Source organism: Pantherophis guttatus, chromosome 1, assembly GCF_059756535.1.
Source record: "Pantherophis guttatus breed Tessera chromosome 1, ASM5975653v1, whole genome shotgun sequence".
Classification (NCBI taxonomy): Eukaryota; Metazoa; Chordata; class Lepidosauria; order Squamata; family Colubridae; genus Pantherophis; species Pantherophis guttatus.
Genome location: NC_142063.1, coordinates 23,268,030 through 23,295,463, shown reverse-complemented (window position 1 = coordinate 23,295,463; position 27,434 = coordinate 23,268,030). Strand labels below are relative to the sequence as shown.

The window sequence follows — 27,434 nt, the reverse complement described above, 5'->3', positions numbered from 1 at the left end:
TTAGAAAAGGTTATGAAAATAGCTTTATTTTCCCTATTCCAAATACCATTTGAAATACAAGCCTTTAAAAAAAAAAAGTCTGAAATGATACTTTCCAGTCATGAGATGCATCTTCTTCAGACACATTTGTAAATTCCAAAGCAAAGTTTTCACAGCAAGAACACAATTGAGTTGGAGCCAGAGCCTAAGAAGTAGTCTCAATAGTTTTTATCTTACCAACAAGTGGGACCAAAATTAATTGGGGTACGCAACTCCCCTGGAGTCATACATTTATCTTATTGAGCTCTTGGTTAATAGCATCAACTTCCAAATTCCAGTAGTAAAATGTATGATTGAGATTATTAAGATCTAGTACATCGGAGCCCCTATGTTACAATTGCTTTCAACGTAGGAACAAGTGCTTCCCTATAAGAGTGAAATAGCCAGGTTCAATTATTTTAATTGCCAACTCTTTTCTAATGATAAATGTTAGCGCTTGGATTACTTTAGTTCTTGAAATCCCCAGGAGCCAGCTTCTGGTGTGGAACAGCCCAAAAAAAGCCTTTGGATTCTCTTCCTAGCAGGCTCTGGAGAATGACACAAACTCAGTGTAGAACCGTTTATACTGCAAACAAAAAACAAAAACAAAACCCACTAATTCCTTTCCTCTGTTTATCAATAAGGCAGTTTGAGAACAATAACTGCCCTGATTTTGAGCAGTTGATTAATGTTCAGATCAAGGAGGCTAGATGGCATGAGCGTCAAGTAGCAGTTTCTTGAGCCCTGAGGTGGTGGCCTCCTTTAGAAGTCCTTGCAATCATGTGTTCAAACGCCCAGGAACCTAGAAACAAGTGAGAGGGCAGGCTACTGCCAAAGTAGAGCTTGCTGTTAGTAGCGATTGCTTGGTATTTCATCAGCTCCAGGTAGGCTGGTGTGAGTTTCAGCTGTCAAGGAGAAAAAAAATAATAAATACACCAAGGAAGGTATTCACATTACAAGAATTACCGTCTTTTTCAGAGTATAAGACACCTTTTTCCCCAAAAAAAGAGGGTGAAAATCTGGGTGCATCTTATACTCCGAATGTAACCCCACCCAGCTTCTAAAACGGAGGTTTCAGAGGCTGAAAAAAGCATCAGAAATGAAGCTTCAGAAAAGAAGCCCCCAAACAGAGCTTCAGAGGCTTTTTTTTCCAAAGCTGTTTCGGAGGCTTTCAGAGGCAGAAAAAAAAGCAAGGCACAGACCTCACAACCAAGGAGCCTGTTGCTAAAATTCACCTCTGGGAACAGCTGATTGGGAGTATTCCAGGAGGCCGGTCCACCTGCCAATCAGCTTTTTTTCTTATTTTCCTCCCCAAAAACGAAGGTGCGTCTTATACTCCGGTGCGTCTTATACTCCGAAAAATAAAGTAAGTGCAAATGCAGCAGGCCACTAGTAGGGAATGTTTTTACAGCTGTACTTATTTTCTTCCCCAAAAAAGTAGGCATTGCTTATATGTGTCTCATTCCCCCTAAACTTTGGTCAGATTGCTGATTGTAAGCAAGGGAAACTTAACTCACCTTATTTGAGTCAGCTGCTTTTTGGGCAGTGTAGTATTCTGCATCAGCCTTTGCTTTCTGTCTTGCTAAATAAGCAGCATCTAAGAAGGCAGCAGCAAAACCTCTTTTAGCCAGTTTTAAGCCATCAAGTCACCTGTCTGTTTCTTCAAGTTACCAAAATAAACCTTTCTAAACCTCTGCAACATAGCCCACTGTGAAATACATGAAGTCTAAGCATGTTTCTTTTTGGCCTCCAAGAACGAATTCAGAATAGAAGACAAAAAAACAACAACCAGGGAAGACTTTTGAGGAAGGCTGAAGTATGGGACGGGGTGTGTGGAATGTAATGACAGGAGGAGATTCCATTAAGTTGTATTCCAGTTCCAAAACCCGGCAATGGGGAAGAGAAAGATCAGGGAGAGAATAGAAGAACTAATATTTCCACAAGGGAACCAGTAAACAACATTAATCATTCCTACAAAGCCTTCTAAGCAGCTTGAACCAATCTTTGGAAATCAAGACAACCATCCTCCCATCCTAGTTCCCAGACACTGTGGATCATTGTCTAGAGATTGGCAAGAGATATAGAGCGGAGCACATAGCTACCTTCAAGCTCAGAAATTCGTTTCTCTGTCAACGTCTCCATGACTTTCTGTTGGATCTGTATCTTTGCCACTTCAGCAATTTTCTCTGCTTCTGCAATTGAAAAGCATTCACAGTTAAGCACAAGAACTGCACAGGCTGTGACAACAGTCAAGTGTGCCAATGCCCCAAGTTCATTCAACTTTCCTGAAGCTCACAAGAAACGATTTGTGGTCTGGCGCGCACACAGTTAAATCCCTACAGGTCCGGGAGAGTAATGTATGGCACATCCTTGCTCTTAACTTACTTTCCTTCTCTTAAAGACTCCATTACAGCAAAGGTACACAAACATGCATAAACTAACCAATGGCCAAAATAGTTCAACCTCAACATTTTTCATTTGGAGTATTGCGGCACACAAGGTAGGGATGGAGGGCTATTGGCACACATTGAAGGCTCCTCAAAATTATGCCACAATTCTGGCCATTTAGCTACTATTTTCAATACCTGCCAGACAGAAGATCCATGGTTCAACAATTATGCTTGTCAGTTTCCACACTCAGATTTTCTTCAACCAAAAGAGAATACTTAGCCCAGAGGCAGTCAAGTGAGATGGGGGGGGGGGGGGACGGTTGAGCAAAGCTCATTACCTATGACTGCCTTCCTCCTTTCCGTTTCAGCCTCCTTTTCCACCACTTTCTGCTTCTGCGTAGCTATCAAGAGTTTAGTCTTCTCTGCTTCCCTGCAAAGCAGAAAACGAATCGGCTTCTTGAACTGCCTACCTGGAAGGTCATCTCTATGAAGTTATCTCTATCATCAGCACAAGAATAGAGCTTTACGAAAGTCTCAGCTTAACTCATGAGAAATTCAGATGAAGACTCGGAAGCCAGAGATGGAGACTATTATGCTATTACATCCACATCCTGCTTTATAAATACCCCAGAGGCATCTAGCAGAAGCAGAATGCTGGACGTGCCTCTGATCTGATCCAGGAGGGTGTTCTTATACTCACACGAGTTCAAAATTTCTTCTGATTGCTTCAGGGATTTTGGGCTTTGTCACACGCACTGCCTGTGCAGAAACAATCAAATGGTCTTGATTAAACAATATCCATGTAGCATTTCCAAAGCACAAGTTCTATACCAGTGTTTCTCAAACTCGGCAGCTTTAAGATGGATGAATGTCACCTCTCAGGATTCCCCCAGTCAGCCATGCGACTTATGACCATTCATTTAGCGGCCGTTCAAAGTTACAACAGCACTGAAAAGTTACCTACAACAAGTTCTTGCACTTACAACATCCTGATTTGAGCGCTTGACAATCGTCACAAATTTACAACGGTTGCCGCATCTCATGGTCACATGATCACCATTTGCGACCTTCCCGGGCAGTGTTCTGTTTCAATCTCTTTCCATGACCCACACAGCTATACAACAGGCAAGTGATAGGTAGTACCTGGATGGTAAGGCCTGGTGCCATGGTATTCAGATCTTGTTGTAGTGCCAGCTTCAGGTTTTCATCGATCTGGTCTGGTACAAGAAAACACAAACTAATGAGTAAATTTGGTAAATTAACCAAACAGAGACACTTATGCCAGAGCTCAAAAAAAATTTCTGTCAGCACTACCCATGGCAATGCCATCTATTCAGCTAGAGAAGGGACTGGGATTAAATAGCTACTACTCTTTTAGCCAAGGTACATGAAAGAAGAATGTAGGGCATATCTAGGCGGTTCCATTCCAGGCTAACCACTGCAGATATTTTATTTATTAAATTAATATGTCACCCATCTCTCCATCAAGCAACTCTAAGTGGCTTGGATCAAGCTAAAAATGGGAATACAAAACATTAAAATAATAAATATTACCAAAAATATCTAAGGAAGGAGCACTATACAGCAGGCTGGAGATAAAATCTTCTCTTATACTATAATAATAAAATTGTAAATAACAAAACCTTCCACAAAACATGTTTTACATAGGTTTAATGACAACTTGCTGGGGTCAGTCTCCCCCCTAGCTGCACACACACCTCTCTACACTCAGGTTGCACTGGCCACTGGTCACATCCTCGCAAGCCCTCCTTGACCTATGCCATGTATCTCACACACACCCTCATGCCCTTCCCAACCCTCCCCATGCATCCCTCTTTCTCTCTCCTATCCAGCAGCAGCCACTTACCTGCCTACCGGCCTGGAACTTATAACTTTCTCCCCACTTCCCCACTGGTTGTGAGAAGCTGACAGAAAGTTGCTTTGCTTAATAATCATGGGATTCAGTTAATGACGACGATCAAGATTGCCACGACTAAAGCATTTTTTGCTTAAGACTTGTTGTTGTTGTTAGCCGCCTAGAGTAGCCCCATGACATTTGAGTAGTCCCAAATTAATTAACTAATTAATTAATTTACAACTGCTTTGCTTAGCAATGGAAATTCCAGTCCTACCGTAACTGCTATCATAGGTCAAGGACTACCTACGTGTGGAAAAGCCCATCCTCCATTGTGAAATACATAAAATAGACAAAAGCATTCCAAAAGCCATCCTCCAATAGAACTCTGTGTCTATGCAAAACCTCTTACCATGGATAGCAAGGTCTGGTCTGTATTTACCAATCACAAAATATGTGAAACTGCAGGTAATGAAATCACCAATAATGAGGATTGCTGGGAAACAATGTGTCCCAAATGTCAAAGACTCTCTGTGGGAAAGAGTGGAGCCAAAACACAGTGAGACTTACCAAAGAGCTCAATGTACACCTCCTGCAGGGTATGGACGCTGCAAAACTGGTTGAGTTCATGATGGATCTTATTGAAGATGAGCGCCTTGTCATAATCGGCAGTATAATTCCTCACAACGTCATAAACTAGGAAAGGGAATACCAATTTGCTTATCAATGATGTGACCCCCCCCTCAATCACAAAGCGATTCTATGCCGCTGATACAACACAATTACAACACCAAGTCAAAATAACAACTAAAATTAGAAAAAGGCAACCGGTGAAAGAACATATGGCACATGTCAAGGAGGATTGCATTTTATTCCAAAAATTACCATCAGGGAGTAGCTCCTCCTACTTTACCCTGGGACCTGTTGAGAGAGCCGGATTTTACAGAAGGGCAATGAGATGAGGGGCATATAATCTCAGGGTGTCACCTAGATTCCACAAAATTAGGAAGCCAAGACCTGGAGTGAACCAAGTCATTCAGAATCCAATCCACCAAAATGGTTCCTTGGCTAACCACATCTTGAGCCACAAAAGACTCCTCACAATGACCTTTGAGATATTCTTCCTACCTCTCAAATCTCACAAGAGTTTGGGTTCCCTTAAAAAATGTTGATGGGTAGGATTCTCCAGAAAAATATCCATGCCTTTATTTTTTGCGATATAGACCTAAGCTTGCACATGTATTTGGTAGGACTCATTCTTCATTCTCCCATTTTAGCACTCTAAATATCTGTTCTGATGCTTTACCTCCTCAGAAAACCAAGGAAGAGTATAAAATCACTCAAGTGCCATTCTGTGCAAGGCACTGATGTACCTTCATTTCAGAAAGCAATTAAAATCCAACTACTAGAGACTCAAGGAATTCCTCAAATGCCCTCTGGAAAACAGGCAACACCAGGCACTGGGGGCAGTGCAATTTGATAATCCCATCTGCAGAAAGAGGGGGGGGGATAGCTGCACCAGAGAGTGGTTTAGCTATGACAAGGAACAAATGCAAACCCACTTCAGATCATGTCACCTCTGCTCCAAGACAAAAAACAGATCCAATATGTAACATTGTGAGTCAGGTCCTCAATCATCTAGGACAGGCCACAAACTTCCAAGCCAATTTAGGTCGAAATTCTCCAGAACTATCAGTCTAGGGAAAATTTAATCACCATCCTGGCAGTGACATTAAGCAGTTCAGGCAAAGAACCTGCTAGGCAGCAAGAGAGTCTGGTGTTCCAGCAGCAATCTCACCTGCTCCCTTATACTGCACCCAACTGTATATTTCCAAGTAAGGAACAACACTGTGTCCAATCAGATTTGGTAATTGCCACTACAATGACTCTCTCATGGATGAGGAAGGATTTATTATAGGCCAGCCTGACATTAAGTAGAAATAACCAAAGCCCAGAGACACTAAGGATCTGGTGATCTGAAATTTGGGCTCAGAACTAGGATGCAGATGTGGGGAAAGGGAGCTCAGTGTAAGAAACAAAACCTCTCTTTCTTAGAAATGGCCCATTCCCTCTCTCAACACATCTCCCTCTGCACACTGCCATCAAAATGCTCCTGCAATTCCCACAAACACACAATATATGACAGTAAAATGCCTGAATCCAATCTGGTGCCCTCCAGCAATCCAGCAATCTTTATGAATCAACTGTCATATCAAACAATAACAAGCCAACTATGTCAGCGTCTCAGACATAGAAAAGGCTGACACAGAAAAGGGAGGATGAAGTTTGAACTTTTGCCTGCTAAATCCCTTTGAATTTTCAATCTCCTTGGAGATGAAGAGGGGAGGGGGAACATTCCTGTGAACTGACAGGAAAAGAAATCAGGAGAGTGACTTGGAAGATAGCCAATGAGAAGCAGAGAATTGGGGATCGGAAAGGGAGGGATTGGGGGGCAAAGGTCAGTACTGAACGCGCAGAGTCATGATCCGGTTGCCGTCCTCGAATAAAGAGAAAATTCCCTTAAAGATTGGCAGTTTGGAAAGTCATTTATTTTGAGATAGCACCGAAGCTAGACAAACTATAGTTGAACGTATCCTCCTTTTAGGAGCAATAAACTGCATAGCTTCTGCTCCTGTTTCTACATGTACTTGCCTACCTTCTATCTTCCCACCACTGATCTTGCTTTGAAGCTCCCTTCCCAAACTTGAAGCACCCCAAGAGTTCTCTTTCCTCTAAGCGTTTGTTTTCTGTTAAAGGAAAAAGGAAAATACCTGCATATGGTGCCAGCATATTCATCACCTCAATTCGGTCAATATAGATCATGACACCACCACTGCAAGAAGATAAGGAGAAAGCTCTTCCTTCATTGCATATACATATTTGCATGGTTAAAAACTATCCACTGTGTGCTTTTCTGGCAACGTCTTTGGAAACAATACACTCAGTTCACAAAATCAGGATTATAAACTATGTTCCTCCAGGATTATAAACTATGGTCCTCCAATTTTTGCAGAGTTTTTGTTTATCTTTGCGAGATTGGTCTTCAGAAGGAGGGCTGAAACCTCTAATCCCTCAGAACTGTTCAGTAAGAAGGCTGCATTATAAAAATTACTTCCCTTTCTTCCATTTTTACCAAAAAAGAAGATTTAACACCTTCTACTCTTCCACCCTGTGACTCAACCATTCTACTACACATCTTAATGGTGTATTTCTCAACTAGACCAGAAACACAATACAAACCACAAAACAACCATATACCTTGTCCCACATGGCACATTTTTCACTTCATCTGTCTGCAATGTTGTCTGGAAAAAAACAAAAAAAACAAAATTGATCAGCAAAGACATTGCAGAATGTAACATTTACTAATCTAACAATTATTGACATTTTGGAAACAAACTAAATTTCAGGAACATTCTGCTCTTTTTCTGAGAAACAACTTCAAAAACTTCAGTCCCACAGAGTTACAAGTGCTCCAACCACCACCTCCAATATCCAGGAGGAATTGCAGTTCATTTTTGGCATGAGATTGAGATCAAGAAACTGGAATGATGCAATTAAAAAAAAATATTATTATTTTTAAATTGCATTAATATTTTTCCCATAGAATAAGAGACAGGAAAGGACAGGACAGGACAGGAATTTAAAGTTTAAAAATTAATGACTTCTGACCTTCTTTTCACCAGATAATTACAACCTTCCTATAGGTAATCATCCACAATGGAGCCTACCCATTACTCCCACAGGTTGTGACGGTTGTGTTGTGGCCCGTCAGCGGCCTGTGCGGATTGTAGCTGATTCTGACAGCGAGGAGGCTGGTGTGCTGCGCCAGCAGCCTGTGCAGCTGGCACTCGAGTCAGACAATGAGGAGGCTGGAGAAGATGTGGTGCCAGAGGCAGGGATTCAGCCAGGGCTGAACCTCCAGAAGCTCCTTTAACTGAAGAGGACGAAGAGGAGGAGCCTCTTCTCGATGCAAGGGAGCGCAGAGCTGCCAAAAGGCAGGAGTGGCTCCTCAGGAGGAGGTCTCCTCTAGAGTAAGGCTTGGGGCTAATTGGCCACTCCCTTAGCCTATTTAAGGAGGAACGCCGATTGAAGCTATTTGTAGGGAACAACTTTAGTTCACTCTACTTCGCGTCTGGATTTATTTATTTATTTATGTATTGGTTCGATTTATATGCCGCCCTTGTCCGGAGACTCAGGGCGGCTTACAATGCGTTAAGCAATAGCCTTCATACTTTTGTATATACCTGCTTAATAGGGATTTCGCCCCCCCCCCACAAGCAGTGTTCTTTCTTATACAAAGTCAGCTTATTGCCCCCACAATCTGGGTCCTCATTTTACCTACCTCGAAAGGATGGAAGGCTGAGTCAACCTTGAGCCTGGTGAGATTTGAACTTACAGTAATTGTAGGCAGCTGGTGCTATTTAACAGCACTTTAGTCTGCTGCGCCACCAAGGCTCTTAAGGATTCTCTGCAAATTGCTTCTGGGCTTTCTGCCAACCTTAGTAAGATTGTCTTTGATTTCTTGTAGGCTGTTAAGAAAGTTTATTAACAGCCTTTGTTTGGAAAAGACTGAGTTATTTTAGTAAATTTAAGTTTTGTACAGACTTTGAGTGTGCTGTGTTCTTTGGGGTCCGTGCTGGGGCAGAACAGGTTGTAAAACAGTCATCATGTGACCAACTCAATTTTAGGAACTTTTTCTGGGGATCCTAAATTAAGCAAATGTGGCAGTCATAAAGCAAACACAGTGGTTGTAAAACTATTGCCCCAGTCCTTACATGAACCAATGGTTCACTAAGGCTATGATTTTGCTGAAAACCGGCAGTCAGATTTTTTTTAGCAAAACCATTGCAAAACATGGTCATGTGACCGCAGGACACTGCATAAGGCCATAAATGAGGCTGTGTTGCCAAACTCCTGTCAGAACTTTGAATCAGGGTCATGAGTCCCTTTCTTTGGGTCAGTTGTAACTTCATAGTAACTGATCATAAATCAAGATATCACTCCTCCCTCTTAGATGTTATACAAGTTCCTTCAACCTAACATTTAATCCAGGGAAACAGGGTAATTGCTAATAAGGAACTTGCTAAATTGCTATTTTGTTCTTCCTTCTTTTCTTCAATCCTTCTTTTTTATCTTCAAGCAATTAGCAAGATCAAGCATGCAAATGAGAGGTATAAGCTTATTTATAAGTATCTGTACTGCAACATTAGCCATTACCTACTTCTAGTAACATATTAACCTGAGGTGGATTTTTAGTACTGACAGGATACAAGGAAGTATCAAAACATTAATTATATTCTGCCCTGACGCTATCTGTATGAAAGACAAAGGCAGTCCTTTTATCATCAAGCTGTTTTCCCTCCCTCTGCTGTTTCCCATCCAAGGCAGTTACACAAACCTGTACTGTTCTGTAAGTTGTGAGAATTGGGATCATGATGTGATAGCCTGGTCTGCTCAGGGTAGAGAGCAGTGCACCTCCCCTATAATAAATTATATACAAAAAGAAAGCAAATAAGCATGAACTGAGGTCAGAGAGGACAACGTTCTTATAAAACAAAACCCACAGCAAACATTAATTTCATCTGTCCAACTCGTTTTCCTAATACCATACTCCAGTGGTTCAGAACAGAATAACAGAGTTGGAAGGAACCTTGGAAGTCTTCCAATCCACACCACTGCTCAAGGAGAAGACCCTATACCCGTGATGGCGAACCTATGGCACGCGTGCCAGAGGTGGCACACAGAGCCCTCTCTGTGGGCACGTGCACCATTGCCAGCTGCTTTTGTGGTTTCCAGCGCGCCAGCTATTCCCCTGGTTTATTGGCAGATAGGCTGAAGATAAAGGGGCAAATTTACAGGCACAGAATATTTACAAGTTGCCTTGTGCATTTAGCCAACTTAGTCTGGCTCTAGGCCTCTTCAGGAGTAGAGCAAAATCAAGAGATGAGAGCGCCAATGTTGTTTCACACCTTTTCAGGAACAAAACAGGACAAGCCGCCCTTTATTTCTGAGAAGTGTTGCTGGGTGGAGCCCTGTTTGTTCTAAGACAGTTTCCCAACCTTAGCCATTTTAAGGTGTGTGAACTTCAACGCCCAGAACACTTCCTATTTTGGGAGTTGAAGTCCGCACACCTTAAAACAGTTAAGATTAGGAAATACTTATCTAGGACAACTTTTTTTTCCATCTGGGACCATGCCCAGGTATTCGAGATCACAACACTACATTTGGGTTCATGCATCATGCCAAGTTACCATAAGTTTTGTCAACTATGGATCAACAAGGCTGTGAACCCAACCAATGGAAGTTGCTTAAAAAGTACAATTAAGCAAACCAGGACACACCCAGCCTCTGAATCACCACAGCCAGGTTGGTATCAGAAGTTGTAGTCCCAACACCACCCGGAGAACTAAAGCTTTTGCTCACTCAGAAGAAAGTTTCAAATCAGGACAGATGGTTGAGTAAATAGTCCTCAACTTGCAAGAGTTCATTTAGTGACTGTTTGACGTTACAACAGCACTGAAAAAAGTAACCCATGACTATTTTCCATCCCCGTGGTCACGTGATTTACATTTGGATGCTTGACCACTGGTTCATTTTTTATGACGGTTGCAGTCATATGATCCCCTTTTGCAACCTTCCAACAAGCAAAGACGGTGGAGAAGCCAGATTCACTGAACAACAACTGTGTTACTAATTTAAAGCGATTCATTTAGCAAACATGGCAAGAAAAATCGTAAAAAGGGGGCACAACTCACTCAGCACATTTCTCACTCAGCAACATAAATTTTGGCCTCAATTGTGGTCGTAAGTCGAGAACTGCCTGTATTGCCAGAGCCAGGCTGCAACCACGCTCTCTACTCAGGGGTTTCTATCATCTGCCCGGGGAAGGAAGGCAGCTTCTCAGGATAAGAGGTTAGTTAGAGCCACAAGAGGGATCCCGTCGTCCGGACTCACCTGTAGTAGACAGCCAGGTGTCCCTCCTCCACCTTGTGGACCGAGACCCAGAGCAGCAGCGACAGCAACAGGCCAGCCGTCACTGCTATTGACACCGCCGGTCCCCGTCTCCGGCTCCTGGTCGGAACCTCGCCGCCGCTTCCAGGCATCCTCCCGCCGCTCACACCCCGCTGCCACCACGGCCGCCACCACCACCACGACGTCGCCGCCTCTCCTGCCGCTGCATGTAACAGAACGGGACGGACTCTCCCCGCCTCCTTCGCGTTTCCGGCGGAGCATTTTGCCTGTTGCACGGGGGCGAGAAGGCGGCCGGAAGTGCTTTTGCGAGGCGCCGCCGTCGTGATGGCGCCGGAGAAGCCTTTGCGCCTGTGAGGAAAAGGGCGAGGGGAAGAAGGCTGGCCGAAGAAAGCCCCTTTTATTTTATTAAAATGGGGTTGCGGGGGATCTGGGCAGGATAAAACCCAAGCTCCTGGTCTTAATGGGAGTGTTAAAAAAAGGCCGCAAAGGACTGAGCTTTACTTCCTTTCTCTAGAATCCACGGGTCGCTTGGAAGGGGGGAAAGTTTATTTTTTATTTATTTATTTTGTCAAGCGTGTATAAGATGACAGATATAAGTATAAACATGATTATGAATGCATGAAACGGATACGAATAAAATGGGGACATTAGGATAGGGACGGAAGGCACGTTGGTGCACTTATGCAGGCCCCTTACAGACCTCAGGAATGGGGTGAGGTCAACAGTAGACGGTTAAAGTTTTGGGGGTTTGGGGAAGTAACCACAGAATCAGGTATTGCATTCCAGGCATTGTTTAAAATATATAGTTTCAAAGCAGCGTTTCTGATCTGGGGATCAAAAGAGCCCAGGTTTGCATAAGTGCACCAGCGTGCCTACCATCCCTGTCCTAATATTCCTTTTTACTTACTCTCTTCATGTATTCAAATTACGTTTATACTTTTACCTGTTATCTTATATATGCTTGACAAACAAACTTATGATTATGGTCTCCATTTGGTGCTTGAAAACGGACTTTAAATTAATCTTGGCTGCTTCAAAAACCAGGCAAGCTAAGTGGCGAATGATGTGATTCTGGAGCAATAATAGCCACCCCTGACATATCTCTTCATTTGAAGTTATTAAAGATGGAGGATCCCCACACTTTAATTGGGCTCTGGCTACCTGGGAATGAAGATGTTTCCTGAGTTCTCTGGCTCACATCACTGCATTTCTTCAAAATAGTCACTTAAGAACTCCTTTTGTCAGTAATTTTGTAGATTATTTTATCCCCAGGGTGTTCTGCCATAGTTTGTTGATTCAGGGGCTTTTTCTCTGCTTGAGACATGCTCGTTTCTCTCTCTAGGTTGGCCTGTGGAGATGTAGAAGGAAAATTTGGAGCTTTATATTCCAGAGTTCAAGCTGTTCAGAAGAAAAGTGGAGCATTTGATGTAAGTTTGTCTACATAGAATAACGTCCTAAAGCACTGAAGCTTCAGAATGAAAATACTCCTATCTTATATAGTCCTTCCAGTCTGTCTCAGTATCTGCCAAATAAGGAATCAGTTCATTGTTTATGTCAGCACTGGGTTCTCTTCTTTTTCCAAACAATCACCATTTTGTTTATTTCACCTTCTAAAAAATCTGAGAAGCTGCATAGAGGAGATGGAACACTAATAGAATTATATGGCACTAAGGCAATTATATGAAATGTCAAGTTCCAAACTTGACATTTCAATGTAGCTAATCAAAACTACGTGCTACAATATATCATATTGATAATTTTATGATACTGCACAGGGCTATTTGTATCATTTCAACAGGTTAAACTTTTTAATCCACTCACTAGCCCAAATTCTCTAGGTGAATTACAACTGATTTAAAGCATCATTATGATAAAACAATGAAAATAATGCACCACTTTTTTAAAAAATGAGCAGAATGCATTATGGAGAAACTACACAAAAGTATATTAAAGCTACCCTTGTTGAGCTAAATGTCTATGGAGATTCTCAGTCATCCAGGTCATGGATGTCCCAAAGGTGCTTTTTCAAGAGACAACTGGAGTTTCTGGTTTTTCTTTTGAAATCGTTTTGCTTCTTATCCAAGAAGCTTCTCACTGAAGAAGCTTCCTGGATGAGAAGTGAAACATTTTCAAAAGAAAAATCAGGAAGTCCAGTTGCCTCATGAAAAAGCACCTTTGGGACTACCTTGTTGAATTCATCACCTTTGTTTCTTCTTTGAAGGAATATTTCATGTCACCTCAATATTGTGTTCATTTTTATACTTTTTAATTATTTCATCCCAAAAATTTGTCGTCCATATAGATTTTTTAAGACATTACCTTAGCTGAACTCTTAAACTTAAAATTAGCTTATTGTGCCTCTTTAGCTGAAATTGCTAAGGTGAAATTTTTATATTTTTCCTAAAGGGAAAAATATTGAAATAAGTAATATGCACCGTAGCTCTTTACTTTTTAAAAATTCAACTGTATAGTACTGATAAATACCTACTATACTTATATGCCCTTCTTGAAATAGCTAGAGATGCCATTGTGGTATCCCAGATTGAACAGGCAAGTTTATAGCTTGGGAAGCATTTTAAAGATGAGGTATTTTCACCTTGATGCATCTCCTTTGGTTATTCCAATCAGTGTTATAAAAATTGTATGAAATGTTCTTACAGTTCCTTGTGTGTGTGGGAAACTTCTTTGGCTCTGCTCAAGATTCAGAATGGAAAGATTATCAAACAGGAGCAAAAAAAGGTAAGCAAAGTTACTGTTCAGCAGGACCTGTTGGCCTTTGCAACTGACAATCGTGTTATAGAATCTTTTTCACAAATATGACACTGCAGCTTAGACCTCATTTTTACTTACTATGTCTGGGCTGTACCACTTGAGGAAATTGGCTTGCTGACTGTTCTATAACAAATGAAAATTCTTCCCATAGGGAGTTTGACAAAGAGAAATATTGATATTTGTATACATACCAAAGCCAGTTCAGATAAATTCTCTTAACATTTCTATAAGGTACTTTGTCCCACTTTTTTGAACCAAAATATTTCTCTTCTATTCCCTACACCCACTGATACTTTGATCACAAATTAAATGGGTATACTGCTGATTTCCAGATCAAAATAAACATCTTATTACTCTACTGTAACATGTATCACATAACATTCTACATGTATAACTACAATTTTTGTTGTTATTCTACTTATTCAGAAGCTCATAGAACATCTATGACCTCAAAAGTATAAATGTTTCAAATTAATTCAGACAAAATTGTGACTGTCAGATACACAGAAATAAAACAGCAAATTGCTGCACCTGCTAGAAATGAAACATCAGTTGATTTCTGTGCTCCAGGAAAAATAGCGCAAACCCTTTTAAGTTAGAAGTCATATAAGTTTGTACTGAACAGTACAATACAGTAGTTATATATTTCTGTTGTATTACTGTTCAAAAATACAAAGAGGATGCTTTTAAGTAGCAGATAACGGAAAATCCTCACTATCATTTGCATGAAGCACAGATTCTTCCTCAGAACATACTGGAATAGCAAAGAATTTCTTAAATTTAAAATAAATGTCACAAAATAAAACTTTGACTTAAATCATTTTGCTCATACTAAGTAGAATGCATTTCTGTTGTTGTTTTCTTTAATTGTACTCTTGGGGAGGGGGGTTCTTTAGCCCCTATACAGACATACGTGTTGGGTGCCAATAATGATGAAACAGTGCGTTGTTTTCCTGATGTCAGCGGATGTGAACTAGCTGAGAACATCACTTATCTAGGTAACCTGGAAGTTTTATTTTTATGAGTTAATTTTGGGGGTATAAATAACTGAAGTTGGAATTTCTGCCTTCTCCAAGATTCTCATATAAGCTTCTTGTGATGTGGTAGGCATTTGCTAGGCATAGCTGAGCTCATATGATTCCCGAGATCAAAGGGCTTCTAAAGCCCCAAGGAGGCAAGAAAGAGCTGATTGCTGCTGAGATTCTGACTATCTTTGACTAACTTCCTCTTTGTTTAAATAATGTCCTTTTTTAAACATCAGAATGTGAATTATCTGAAGTATCCACAATTGTTTCCCTATTCCCCCCAAACGGGGGGAATATATGATATATCTGTTCATTGTAGTTCTGTCTAACTTTTATTTGTAGTTTGGAAAACTGCTGGCATCTGTCCATGCCTTGGCAACTGCAGGAAAGAAAATACATTTTGTTTTGTTTTTTATTTATTCATTCATATTTTACACTTGTCAGTGAAAAACAAAATATACAAATTAATATTAATATTGTTAATACTAAAAAAAGTTTAAAATTATAAAAGGCACAAATAAAATAAAAAGATTAGGCAAAGAGGAGCTGTTAATTACCTAAGATCCATCTCAATATTTGCCAGTCCGTCAGGTTCCCCAAGCCTGCTGACACAGCCAGGTCTGGAGGTACCTCCAGAAAGCTAAAAGGAAAGAGGCCAGCATTACTTCAGGGGAGGAGACATTCTATAAAGTGGGATCCACAGCAAAAAAGGCCCACATGAAATGGGACCCACAACAGGCCCTTTCTGCTGGATGTGGTGGAACAGACAGATGTAATCTGAGAGAGATAGCGCTTCAACTGCTTCAGCTCCATGTCATGTAGGGCTTTAAAGGTCAAAACCAGTACCTTTAATTCAATGTGGAAATTGGTATCCAATGCAGCTCATAAAACAGAGGTGTAATGTTTGATTAGCTCCCCTTTTTTCAGTTCAGTATGGAGATGAAAGTAAGACTTAGGTTCATCTAATCTTGCAACTCCAATTCATTCTTAAGAAGAAAAAATGTGATACTTCTTCAATCTTTTCTCTGTTTTGACTTTTTATGTATGCCAGACTGTCACTGAATTTACATATTATGCTAAACCAGAACACAAGAGAGTTGAAAATTGTGTGAATCCCTGACACATTCACATGTGTCTTCTAATCAAAGACTGGGCAAGGGGCAGTTCGTATCTTTCAGCACAAAACAGAGATACTACTTTATCAATTAAAATACATAGTTTGGGATTAGGTATTCCTTATATTTGAGTGTACAGTATGTTAAAAGCGTGTTTCCTACAAATTCTCTGGCTGAATCATGTTCCATTATATGCATAGGGCGCAAAGGTGTCTTCAGTGGAGCTTCAGGACTTCAGATTGCTTATCTCAGTGGAGTTGAATCCACAGAAGATCCAGCTCCTGCACATTGTTTTAGTACTAAGGATGTGATTGATCTCAAGACTTCCTTGCAATCCACCTCAAAATTCAAAGGTGTGGACATCTTGCTCACCTCTTGTTGGCCCAAGGGGGTAGAGATCTTTGGCAACAGCCCAGTAAGTAGTACATTGGAAATGAAAAGGAATTGTATGATAGGATTTATGTCTTCCACAAAGACTCATAGTCTGCAGGTGGAATGTACCAGATTGGCAGTGAGTATAACTCTGATTTTTAACTTGAACCTAGTAGAAAAAGCTGACTATAAAGAATGACACAATAAAATTTATTAATAATAATAACCTATGGTTAAATAAAAGAATACTAAATACAAATTGGACACAAGAATATAGGAAAACTATTAATGTTCTCACAGGAATTTTTTAAGAGAGGTTTTCCTTCTTGATAAGTCCAGTACCAGCTCTGATGTTGTTTAGAAGAACTGGGAAGACCTGGCTTTTCACCCAGGCTTTGGCAAGGAAGAGTGAGATCCCTCAATATATTGTATTTGCATTTTTATTATTAGATTTTTATTCCATCTATTTCTCCTTCCTCCCCTTCATTGAGTTGGTGTGTGTAAAAATAAAAAAGGCAACCAGCATATGGAATTCTCTTGCCTCCTCTTTTCCTCACAACAAGCCTGTGAACTGGGTTGGAGTAAGAGAGAGTAACTGACCAAAAGTCATCCAACAGGCTTTCTTGCCTAAGGGAACGTGGAACTTATAGCCTCCTGATTTCTAGGATAGCATCTTAATCACTACATCAAACTGGCTTTATCTTTTAAGTATTATTGATCTGAATGTAATTTCTTTGATTGTTGTGAGCCACCCAGAGTCAGGCAGCAAACCAGTTTAATAAATCATTGTTATTCGATTTAGACCATAGAAGCATTGTTGATATATTTTCTATATATAAATCCACTGTAAACATTAGTAACATTAAATATTTGTGTGTGTGTGTGACTGTTGTTTTTTACAGGGAGATGTGAACTCTTTGAAATGTGGTTCAGGGTTAGTATCTATACTGGCTGCAAGTTTAAAGCCCAGATACCATTTTGCTGGTCTTCAAAAAATCAATTATGAAAGACTTCCTTATAGGTATGTGAATCCTTGGCTAATAACTGCTATACACTATAAACCCATTTCTAAAACTGCAGCAAAATTGTCTCAGTACTTAATGAAGTAAGTTGCATAAATATAAGGCCACGAAAAGAGATAAACTAGATCAAAACAAAGCCCACTACTTGTAGTTCTGTTCTCACAGTGACTACAAGTAGTCCTTGACTTACAATCGCAATTGGGACCAGAATTTCCCTTGCTAAGCAAGGTAGTTGTTAAGTGTTAAGTGCACTTGATTTTATGACTGAGTTTGTCACAATTTTTAAGCAAATTACTGCAAATTGTTAAGTGAATTTTGCAGTCAATTAATTAATCTGGCTTCCCCCATTGGCTTTGCTTGTCGGAATCCAGCTGGCAAGTTTGCAAAGGTACTCACAAGACCCCAAGTTGTTACAACTGTCATAAATGCATGCCATTTGCCAAGTGGCTGAATGTTGATCACATGACTGGGAATGCTGAGACAGTTGTAAATGCAAGGACCTGTCATAAGTCACTTTTTCAGTGTCATGGTCACTTCACATGGTCACTAAATGAATGGTTGTAAGTTGAAGTGTACCTGTAATTACTTGTAGAAAACCCACAAGCAAGATCAGGACATGACAACACTTTCCAGTCATAACCCAAGAATTTGCCATGTGAAAACATGCTGCCTCTGATATTGGAGATAATGCATAGTCATTAAATAGTAACTTTTTATAGTCCTGCCCTCCATTCTTAAGAGAGAAGTAATTTCATAAACAACTTTTTATGGAATTAATTAAACTACACGGACAATTTTATGTGGAATTCATGTTGCATATATACATGTTATACAGACTAAAGTTTCCAAAAGCAAACAGTTTTTTTTTTTTTTTTTTTAGAGTTGTTGCATCTCTTTTCATCAAGACAATTGAATATCTTCCAGATCAGGGGATTCTTTCTAAAATCTGTGCAAAATTCTTTCTATAGAAACCATGCTGTTCTTCAGGAAACTGCACAACATGTCAGCAGATTCATCGCCCTGGCCGATGTTGGCAACACTGATAAAAGAAAGGTGAACAGAGACTTTTTTGCCTTTTCATACCTGAACTGAACATAGAAATAACCAGGTTGTATCCAAGCTGATTATATTTCTTGTCCTAAGCAGCATAGTTTAATTTTGGCCAAGAAATTTGACTACAATAGTGCTTCCATTAAAGGAAGCCCAAAAGTTGCTTTGCATTTGGTGTTTTGCATTGAAGGACGAGATCCCTCTATAATTGTTAATTTCCTTTTTTTAAACTACTTTATTGGCCTTCGTGTATTTTGTCTCACAAATCACAAAGCCCACCAGTTTATGCAGGAGTACCCAATATACTAGTGCTTCTGAGCATATTGGGATGATAGCCAGTCTCACAAAAAGTTATATGCTTGGCATGGCCTACCAATTCCAACTCCCTTGGCATAGGCAGCCTCCCTTTAGGCCTCTCTTGCGGGTCCCCTACAGTCTTTCCTAATTTCCCTTGTGATCTATCAGTTGCCTCTGCTACTTTGCTACTTCTCTCCTTATGCTGTGATGTGGCTTGCCAATTGCAGTGGTTTGATTCATGACACGTGCTAAGCCAAAACCAAATTGACCATATATGCCTTTTGGCAGTTTGCGAATAAGTGTTGCTATTTCAGTTGGTACAATCTGGGGTGTCCTTCCCTTTTGACATTCATGTATGTGTGTCTACTTGTAAGTTTGTTATGACATACAATTTTCATTTTGGATGGAAAATGCATACTTCGATCCTCTATTCTTAGAAAGTGCTTAAACAGTACCCTGCAGGTTTTCTGCTGTGGCTCTATTCCTTTTTTGTGATTTCTTTCTCTCAGTATCTCTATGCGTTCAGCATTCTTCCAATGAATTCAATGGATCCTGCAGAACTCATCAAGCAGCCACAAGATACCACCGAGAACCCATACCGAAAACCTGGGGATGGAGGAAGTTTTGTATATCAGTTACCAGATGCAAAGGTAGAGGGATTCAGCATTCATATTTTCCAATCTCTTAGACTTGCTGAACTTGTAACATAGTTTTGGATGGTCTGGGATAGCTAAACACTGCCACTGCCTCTGATGAATGGGTTCCAGTTCTGGTATCCTCATAGAAGTGTACAACTTTTTTTAATGAGTCAGGCCTCTTCTGCTGGGCATTTTTAGGACTATGTGACATTTGGAGTAGATCTATGGCTGTAGATCTATCAGCACAAACCAGACACACTTCCCCATTTCTTCTACATAGCACTGATTTTCCTTCCTTTTTTGGTTAGTTAGTTGATCCTAGGCAATTTTCCAAATTTCCTTAAAAATTCTGGATTTATAACATTCCTTAGAACAGTGGTTCTCAACCTTCCTAATGCTGCGACCCTTTAATACAGTTCCTCATGTTGTGGTGACCCCCAACCATAAAATTATTCCTAAAGCCATTGAAAATATATGTTTTCCGATGGTCTCAGGCGACCCCTGTGAAAGGGTTGTTCGACCCCCAAAGGGGTCACGACCCACAGGTTGAGAACCACTGCCTTAGAAATAAAAAAGCTACATTCGTTCGTTCTTTTATTTCATACTCATACATGTGTGTGTATGCGCATGCACATACACATAAGTTTATTTTGTATTAGGGACTCCATGTTCCAGCTGCTTTTCAAAAAGAGCTTTATTCCAGATGTGTAACATATCAAGCTGAAATACACATGAAAACAAATCTTTTCTAGTCTTGCCCTCTGCCCTAACAGATAATTTTCTCTTGCTTCTAAAGGAGGAGCCTGCTAGCCAATTTTTTTTCGATTTAAGCAACAAGCCTAAAGGAAAGAAACGACCTATGAAAGGAGAAGAGAGACGTCCACCTAAGCGGTCACCTTTCAAACCCCGTGAGTACCAGACTCATTTATCTTTAAAATATTGAGCAAGAAAAAGCACAGGGCTACAAATTGACGTTGGCTACCTAGCTTTCATTTTTATAAATTAGTGGAGGGGTCATGTTTGTTTTCTTCTAAGAGTAGAATATTTTGGTATTTGTTTTGAAACTCTTCAGGGCGACCAGCAGATTTAATACATTCACACAACTAAGGTGCTTGGGAAAGTCCAAGAGGACTCGCTCACTGTATTAATAAAAGACTTTGATTTTATTGGTCTTATCATTGATCCGAACAAATTAAGACAAACTCTTGGCTGTACGTTGAGAGATACTATCTAGCACAGTGGTTCCCAACCTTTTTTTGGCCATGCCCCACCTAAGCATCTCTAAAATCCTGATGCCCCCCCTCCCGCCGTGACATATAATTCTTACTTTACTCAAAAAATGAACTCTACTCACGCTGAGGAAGCCTAAAAGGTCATTAATTTAGTTTAAACAAAGTTCAAATTGCCCCCATTAAAAATCAAATTGCCCCCTTGTGGGGCGTGGGCCCCACGTTGGGAACCACTGATCTAGCACAATATGCATTAAAGCATTTTCCTTAATGGTGACAGAATAGAGAAAGGAGAGAAAGAGACCCGTTTGACCCATCTTAACCTTCAAGGACCTCTAAAGATCTCCTGTTAAAGATATAGCAGAAGTCATTGGTGATCTGTTTTAAGTCACTGCTGAGTTTCTGATACCTATCTCCTCTCTGATTTTAAAGCATTGCCAACAGCTGCCTGCTGGTTTTGCCTTGCCAGCCCAGATGTTGAGAAGCATTTAGTGGTGACCATTGGCACTCATGTAAGTATCTATTTTCCAGTGTCTGTTTTAAAGATGAATTATATATAATATAAGATACTCAAAATATACAGTAGATTTGGACTTGGTTGGTGATGTAGATAGGATATCAGTGGCAGCTCTTTCGAATAGTGTTCATTAATCAGACTGATGTGAAGCAGAGTACTTGTTTTCATTCCTAAAAGTTATGCATAGTACATGTTTCTCTCACTGTTAAACAGATGTTGACAATCTCTCTTTTTCCATAATTCTTTGGTTATCATTTGGCAGCATCCTGCACAATCTTCATTGCATTTATTGATAATCCATTTTCTCTCTGGTTCTTTTGTCAATAAAGTGGCATAAAAATTTCTAATAATGATTTTTTTAATAGTTTTCTCTGACTGTAAATTTTGTTTCTTTGTGAGTGGAAAGATTAGGACAATATAACATTTCAGAATGTCAGTACTGTTCCTATCGGTTTAACATTAATAGCATGAAGGGATTGGCTACGGAGAGCTAATGATTCTCACCACTGTTTTTTGGGTTCTTTTTCTAGTGCTATCTTGCCCTTGCCAAAGGGGGCTTGTCACCTGATCATGTCCTTATTTTGCCCATTGGACACTATCAGTCAATGGTCGAACTTGCTTCAGAAGCAGTGGAAGAATTTGAACAGTACAAGTCTGTGCTGAAAAAATTCTTCAAAGCCAAAGGAAAAAGGTGTGTGATTTATGAAAGAAATTATAGAAGTCAACACCTCCAGCTCCAGGTGAGGCACTTCTGTCTTTGCAGGATGTTTTTAATTTAATTTTAATGAAAATTTCTGAATACTTGGGGTATGATTTGATGGTTTTAACAGCACTAAGAATCATGGAATATCCTTCCTTTCTTCAGGATAAACCTTAGCTGTGCATTCTCTTCATAGATAGTGTTCTGCTTATACCACCATGTTTTTCTAATGATATATTGTGGTAGTTTCTATTTGGCTGACCAGAAACAGTATCTGAACAGCGTCTGGCTACCACAGAGAGTATAAGTGAGGCAAGAAAACTGAGGGCTCCAGAAGAAAAGCAAGTCCTCAGTACTTCATCTCCCACAGCCGATTTTCTCTTTCACATTCATAAGTTTAAGACTGCAAGAGAGGCATTTGCCTTTCGTCATGATGATAACCTTTGCTGAGGGCCCTCTTTGGTCCCAATGATGGAGCCCTTAAGTTGCCTTGAATATTGCTTTTTTAACTTCCTTTTTTCATTCCTAAATGCTGTGAAAATATTATTCTTCTAGGTTGTTCCTGTACCCCAGGCCTGTTGTGTTACTGAAGATATTAAGGAAGCCTTCATAAGTCAAGCAGAGGAACGTCACATTGAGTTGTTAGAGATACCAGAACATTCAGCTCTCAAACAAGTAAGAGTCAAGCATTGCTTCCTTTACCAGAAGATTGTTGCAAGGGATTCTGGGAATGCAGGAGTTGGATCTCAGCCTAGCATGTTTTTTTATGTGCCCATTTCCTTTATTTCTAAGCAGATGGCAGGATACTGAGTCAGCAGTTCCAGTGTGTATTTTTATTACATGTTACATACTATCAATGAGTGTTTCCCGTATCAGGCTTCCTCAGTCTGATCACTTTCTAGCAGCAGGGTCCTCAGTTCCAAATGTTCAGCCACAGCTATTGCCACTGGCTGCTAATTCTTGCAGTTAAATTACAACATCCCTGGCACATGTCCTTCTGTAATTTAACAAACCTTCTTCTCTCACAAAGAGCATCTCTGCCAGCATATTACATCTAAATGTATCCAGAATAACAAATAAAAAATTACCAGCATCACTTTAGTCCCTAAATACTTTAGCACGTATTTGTTGTAACTTGTCAAAAGTTGCCTGCTTAAAAAACCCAATGAGTTCACAAAAAGGATTAGAGCCTTAATTCAGTTTTGTCACAACCTGAATGATGTGAATGAAAAATTGCTTACTGAGCAAAAATCCAGCTGCACCAAAACTTTGGCACTTGCTTTCATTTTCCTGGCAGCCTGGTAAACATGCTTCAGAGATCATGTGTGCTTATTTGTTTTTGTTTTTGTTTTTATCCAAACAGACTCTTCTTTGGAAGGGAATGGACAAAATATTGCTACATGGAAATGTTTCTTGTCTTTCAGATAATTCAGCCAGGGACACCGTATTTTTATGTTGAGCTTGATAATGGAGAGAAACTCTTCCATCGTATTAGCAAAAACTTTCCCTTGCAGTTTGGAAGGTTAGTTTATTCTACTTATTTAATCTCTCTCTCTCTGTGTGTGTGTGTGTGTGTGATTTAAATGGCTACCCAAGTCACTGATTGACTCTGGGCAGCTTATATTTGGATAGAAACATAAAAAACATAGGAAATAAAAGCAAAGCACAATAAACATCCAGAAACAGAAAAAAGAATAACAAAAAGATTACAGAATAACCAAGACCAACTATTACATAGACCATTCAGAAGCCTTTTGTTCTGGACTTTGCCCATCAAATGGAATGAAAGAGTGTTGTAAAGACAAGCTATAGCTTCATAGTTACTAATCCCTGTCTTTGTTCTCAGTTGGGATTGCATCACCATTTTTTTCCCTTTGGCATCTGTTCCTTCTTGTTAGGTTTTATTTATCCCTCTGCATGATCCTCAAGTGGAGATCCATCAAGTGGCCTTTGGAATATATGGCTTCATAGTCTTCAGTATTGGGAACTTGGAGCACGATGATAGAGTAACACTAGTTTGCATTCTGCTGTTTTCCACAGGGAGGTGCTGGCCAGTGAGGCCATCCTTGGCATGCCTGAGCGAGCAGACTGGAGAAGCTGCCAAACAGGACGGGACGAAGAAATTGCTGCAGTCCAAGATTTCCGTCAAGCCTTTGAGCCCTTTGATTTTGCCCAATCGGATTGAGTATCTGAATGGAAGTGGGAAAGCTCTCTTGAAGAACAGATTTCCTTTGAAGCTTCCTGTCAAGCCACAGGAATTTTGCAGGGCTTGGAGTTCACTTTTCCTGCTGGCTAGGTCATGAAGGAATGCCTTTAATCTGACGGGAACCAGTGCTTGAAGCACTGAAGATTATTTATTTATGAAATCTTGCTGGTCTACAGTTTGGGCCTCATTTTGTCTGCACTTATTGGCCTGTGGCTTCCAGAAGGCCTTCAGAAGAGGCGCTCGCAAAAGATTTTCTTTTGCAGCTGACACCTCTGTTCCAGCCAGTGAGTTTAAGAGCTATGAATCCTCCTAGATCGGGGAAGTAGTTTAAATCCTTTGATATTGAAGGTAGATATGCAGTGTGCATCACACAGTACCCCAAGTTCTTGTGCTCTGGCAGTAAATGACTGCTATCCAGGTCATGCACTAAAAGAGAAGAATACAATCTTTGAAAGCAGTGGAAGCCTCAACCCCCTGCTATATAAATAGAGGAGGTGGTGAAAAGCTAGTGCTGGTTGCAAGCTGATTGTGCAAAGGGAAAAACATGCACAAGCAGGGTACGTGTTAACTGTGTTTTAGGAAAATAAGGGAAGTCAGATGTGCAATGCAGATAAGCAATCACTGCTGATTCAAACTTTCTGTTCAGCCTAAGTTTAGATGTAAGGTGATTGGGCTTTTAAATAACTATATCTGTTGAGAGAGAGAGATTATGAATCCTAATGTCAAGCAAACTACTGTCTTAATGAACAGCCTTGGAGAATAGTTAAAATATTTTAATGGTTGGGTCAAATGAATGTTTTTTATGAGAATGTGGTTTTTTTTAATACGTGAAAAGCAGATAAAATATTTTCCTGTCAACTTTTGGCTAGCGTTATCAGCTAGGAATAAAGTCATCTATATGAGCTCAGTTAAAATTTTCAAAAAGTCTGTTACTTTTGAGGAAGTGATTATGATTTATGAGGAAATTATAAGATCATATACTATATTACAGTAATAGAGTCATAAGGGGTCTGTTTCTTATGGCTTATTTGGAATTTCTCAAATGTGACATACCAGCCTTTTAATTTACTTATATCTTTCTTATTTTTATTTTTTCAATAATTTCCTTGGACACCCTATTCAGCCTAGGAATCCAAATTAAAGTTTCTCCAATAAATGGTGATGTGGTCTTGTAGCATCCAGTGAAGGAACCCTTCTTTCTAATTAATTGGTTTCACTGTTGGACTGTTCCTACTGTTAGAGCATTTTGCTAACATTCAGGCAAAATGGACTTATAGGCATTGGGGGGCGATATGGTCACATTTCAATTAAGATAGAAGTTAAAATGGTCTACTCACTGGTCTTCTCTGTTTCATATACGGCTACAAGACGTGGACAATAGTGCTGAAAGAAGCATACAGGTATTCCTCAACTTATAACAGTTCATTTAGTGACCGTTCGAAGTTACAACAGCACTGAAAAATGTGGCATATGACCATTTTTCACACTTAACGACAATTGCAGTATCCCCATGGTCACATGATCCAAATTTAGATACTTGGCAACTGATACATTTTTGCATGTCATAAATACGACCTGACAAGCAGAATCAGTTGGGAAGCCGGATTCATGTTACTAACTTAACACAACGAGTGATCCACTCAACAACTGTGGCAAGAAAGGTCATAAAATGGAGCAAAATTCACCTCACAACTGTCTCACTTAGCAACAGAATTTTTGGACTCAATTGTGGTCATAAGTCGAGGACTACCTATATTCGTATTCTTTAGACAGCCAAGAGGCCCAGGCATTCATGACTATAGAAAATCAACTTGAATGTCCATTGGAAACGAGGAGGCTGAAACAAAGCCCTTTGCACTTTGGGCACATCCATAGTGATGCCTCTGGAAAAGATAAAACAGGTAGTCCTCGATTTACAACCACAATTGAGCCCAAAATTTCAGTTGTTAAATGAGACATTTATTAAGTGAGCTTAATTTATTAAGCATCCCTGGCCTGCTCTGCCCTGCCCTGCCCTGGCCGGCAAAGGAGATGGGAAACCGGCGAAGCAGCATGGCAGCCAAAAACAAAAGCACATTCCAGACATACCTCTCTCAAAGCTGTCTCCGAGGGTTACCCACAGCAGCCAGAAGAGAGTGATCTCTACAACCCACGAAATTGCTCCGAATGTGACTGATGACACACCCTGGGGGGAGCGGGAAACGGTCAAGATTGGGCCATAAATTACATGGGGTCAGAGTTGGCTTCACTTGGAAGTGCTGACATGAATCTCCTAATAAATAACTGGATTTCTTTTGAAGCTTGGCTTGAGGCTCATGATTTAATTAGGGCATCTGTGGGAACCCTGACGCCATTTTATGATCATTCTTGCCACAGTTGTTAAGCGAATCTAACCCGCTATTAAGTGAATCTGGCTTCCCTGTTGACTTTGTTTATTAGAAGGTTGTAAAAAGTGATGACCTTGAGACATAGCAATGGTCATAAATATGAACCAGTTGCCAAGCATCTTGAATTTTGATCATATATGAGCACGAGGATGCTACAAAAGTGGTAACTGAAAAAAACTTTTCCATGCCATTGTAACTTTGAACGGTGACTAAATGAACTGTTGTAAATCGAGGATTACCTGTATTGGGCAAGGTAGATGTAAGGAAAACAAGAGGTCAGAACATTAGGTGACCAGAAGGAGTACAGAACAGGAAATTACAGGATTGCACCTCTAATAATTGTGTAATGCAACAAAAAACAGGACAGTTTGGAGAACGTCTATCCATAGAGTCAGCTACAACTCACTGGGATATAATATACAACATCCTTCCAGGAACTTGAAGAACGTTACCATATTTCTCCTTTCCTTTCCTTTTCCCAAGACTATTTAATTCCATCAATCCTTCCTCATAGTTTTGAGTCCCCGGTCATTCTTGTTGCCCTTCTTCGCATCTTTTCCAGTTTATTTGAATTGTTAAAGTGTGGTGCCTAAACCTAGACACAGTATTCAAAGCGGGGTCTGATAAGTGTAGAATAAAATAGAATTACTTTCTGTTCTTTATTTGCAGCAGGAAAAAAAACAGCTGTACAGTTTGTTGTAATAATAGTCTAATAATGTGGCACTTATAAAAGCCTCGTATCCAACCTCATGTATATACCTGCAGCACACAGGATGTGATAGCAGGGGGTGGGCAGATCCCACAAATCAGGAAACTGCTCATTGTTGATGTTGTCATACCAAAGGAATAAATTCTCTACAATGTTG

At 40.1% G+C, this 27,434-nt stretch overlaps 2 protein-coding genes across 2 annotated transcripts; one reads left to right on the top strand and one right to left on the bottom strand.

Moving 5' to 3' along the window:
- Positions 1-11,507, bottom strand: LOC117677385 (erlin-1-like). The gene is made up of 11 exons (XM_034437523.3): positions 11,221-11,507; positions 9,665-9,746; positions 7,522-7,568; positions 7,035-7,096; positions 4,834-4,959; positions 3,552-3,625; positions 3,109-3,167; positions 2,747-2,838; positions 2,121-2,210; positions 1,536-1,615; positions 1-923 (listed from the first exon to the last, which is right to left on the bottom strand). The coding sequence occupies exons 1-11, from the start codon at positions 11,367-11,369 to the stop codon at positions 741-743; spliced, it is 1,044 nt and encodes a 347-aa protein (XP_034293414.1). The 5' UTR covers positions 11,370-11,507; the 3' UTR covers positions 1-740.
- Positions 11,478-27,434, top strand: CWF19L1 (CWF19 like cell cycle control factor 1). Its single transcript, XM_034437522.3, has 14 exons — positions 11,478-11,588; positions 12,581-12,665; positions 13,899-13,977; positions 14,907-15,008; positions 16,351-16,565; positions 17,425-17,543; positions 18,513-18,597; positions 19,401-19,541; positions 20,326-20,437; positions 21,191-21,270; positions 21,806-22,015; positions 22,531-22,650; positions 23,400-23,497; positions 24,016-27,434. Exons 1-14 carry the CDS (start codon positions 11,563-11,565, stop codon positions 24,158-24,160), a joined length of 1,617 nt encoding a protein of 538 aa, XP_034293413.2. The 5' UTR covers positions 11,478-11,562; the 3' UTR covers positions 24,161-27,434.

Excerpts from the sequence above, each read along its gene's own strand:
- LOC117677385 (XM_034437523.3), bottom strand. The coding sequence starts at position 11,369 with ATGCCTGGAAGCGGCGGCGAGGTTCCGACCAGGAGCCGGAGACGGGGA. Across the intron at positions 4,960-7,034 it reads TATGCTGGCACCATATGCAG|TTTATGACGTTGTGAGGAAT; the intron begins GTATTTTCCTTT and ends TCCCTTTCCTAG. Across the intron at positions 924-1,535 it reads AAGCAGCTGACTCAAATAAG|CTGAAACTCACACCAGCCTA; the intron begins GTGAGTTAAGTT and ends TCTCCTTGACAG.
- CWF19L1 (XM_034437522.3), top strand. The coding sequence starts at position 11,563 with ATGGCGCCGGAGAAGCCTTTGCGCCT. Across the intron at positions 12,666-13,898 it reads AGAAAAGTGGAGCATTTGAT|TTCCTTGTGTGTGTGGGAAA; the intron begins GTAAGTTTGTCT and ends ATGTTCTTACAG. Across the intron at positions 17,544-18,512 it reads TATGAAAGACTTCCTTATAG|AAACCATGCTGTTCTTCAGG; the intron begins GTATGTGAATCC and ends TTCTTTCTATAG.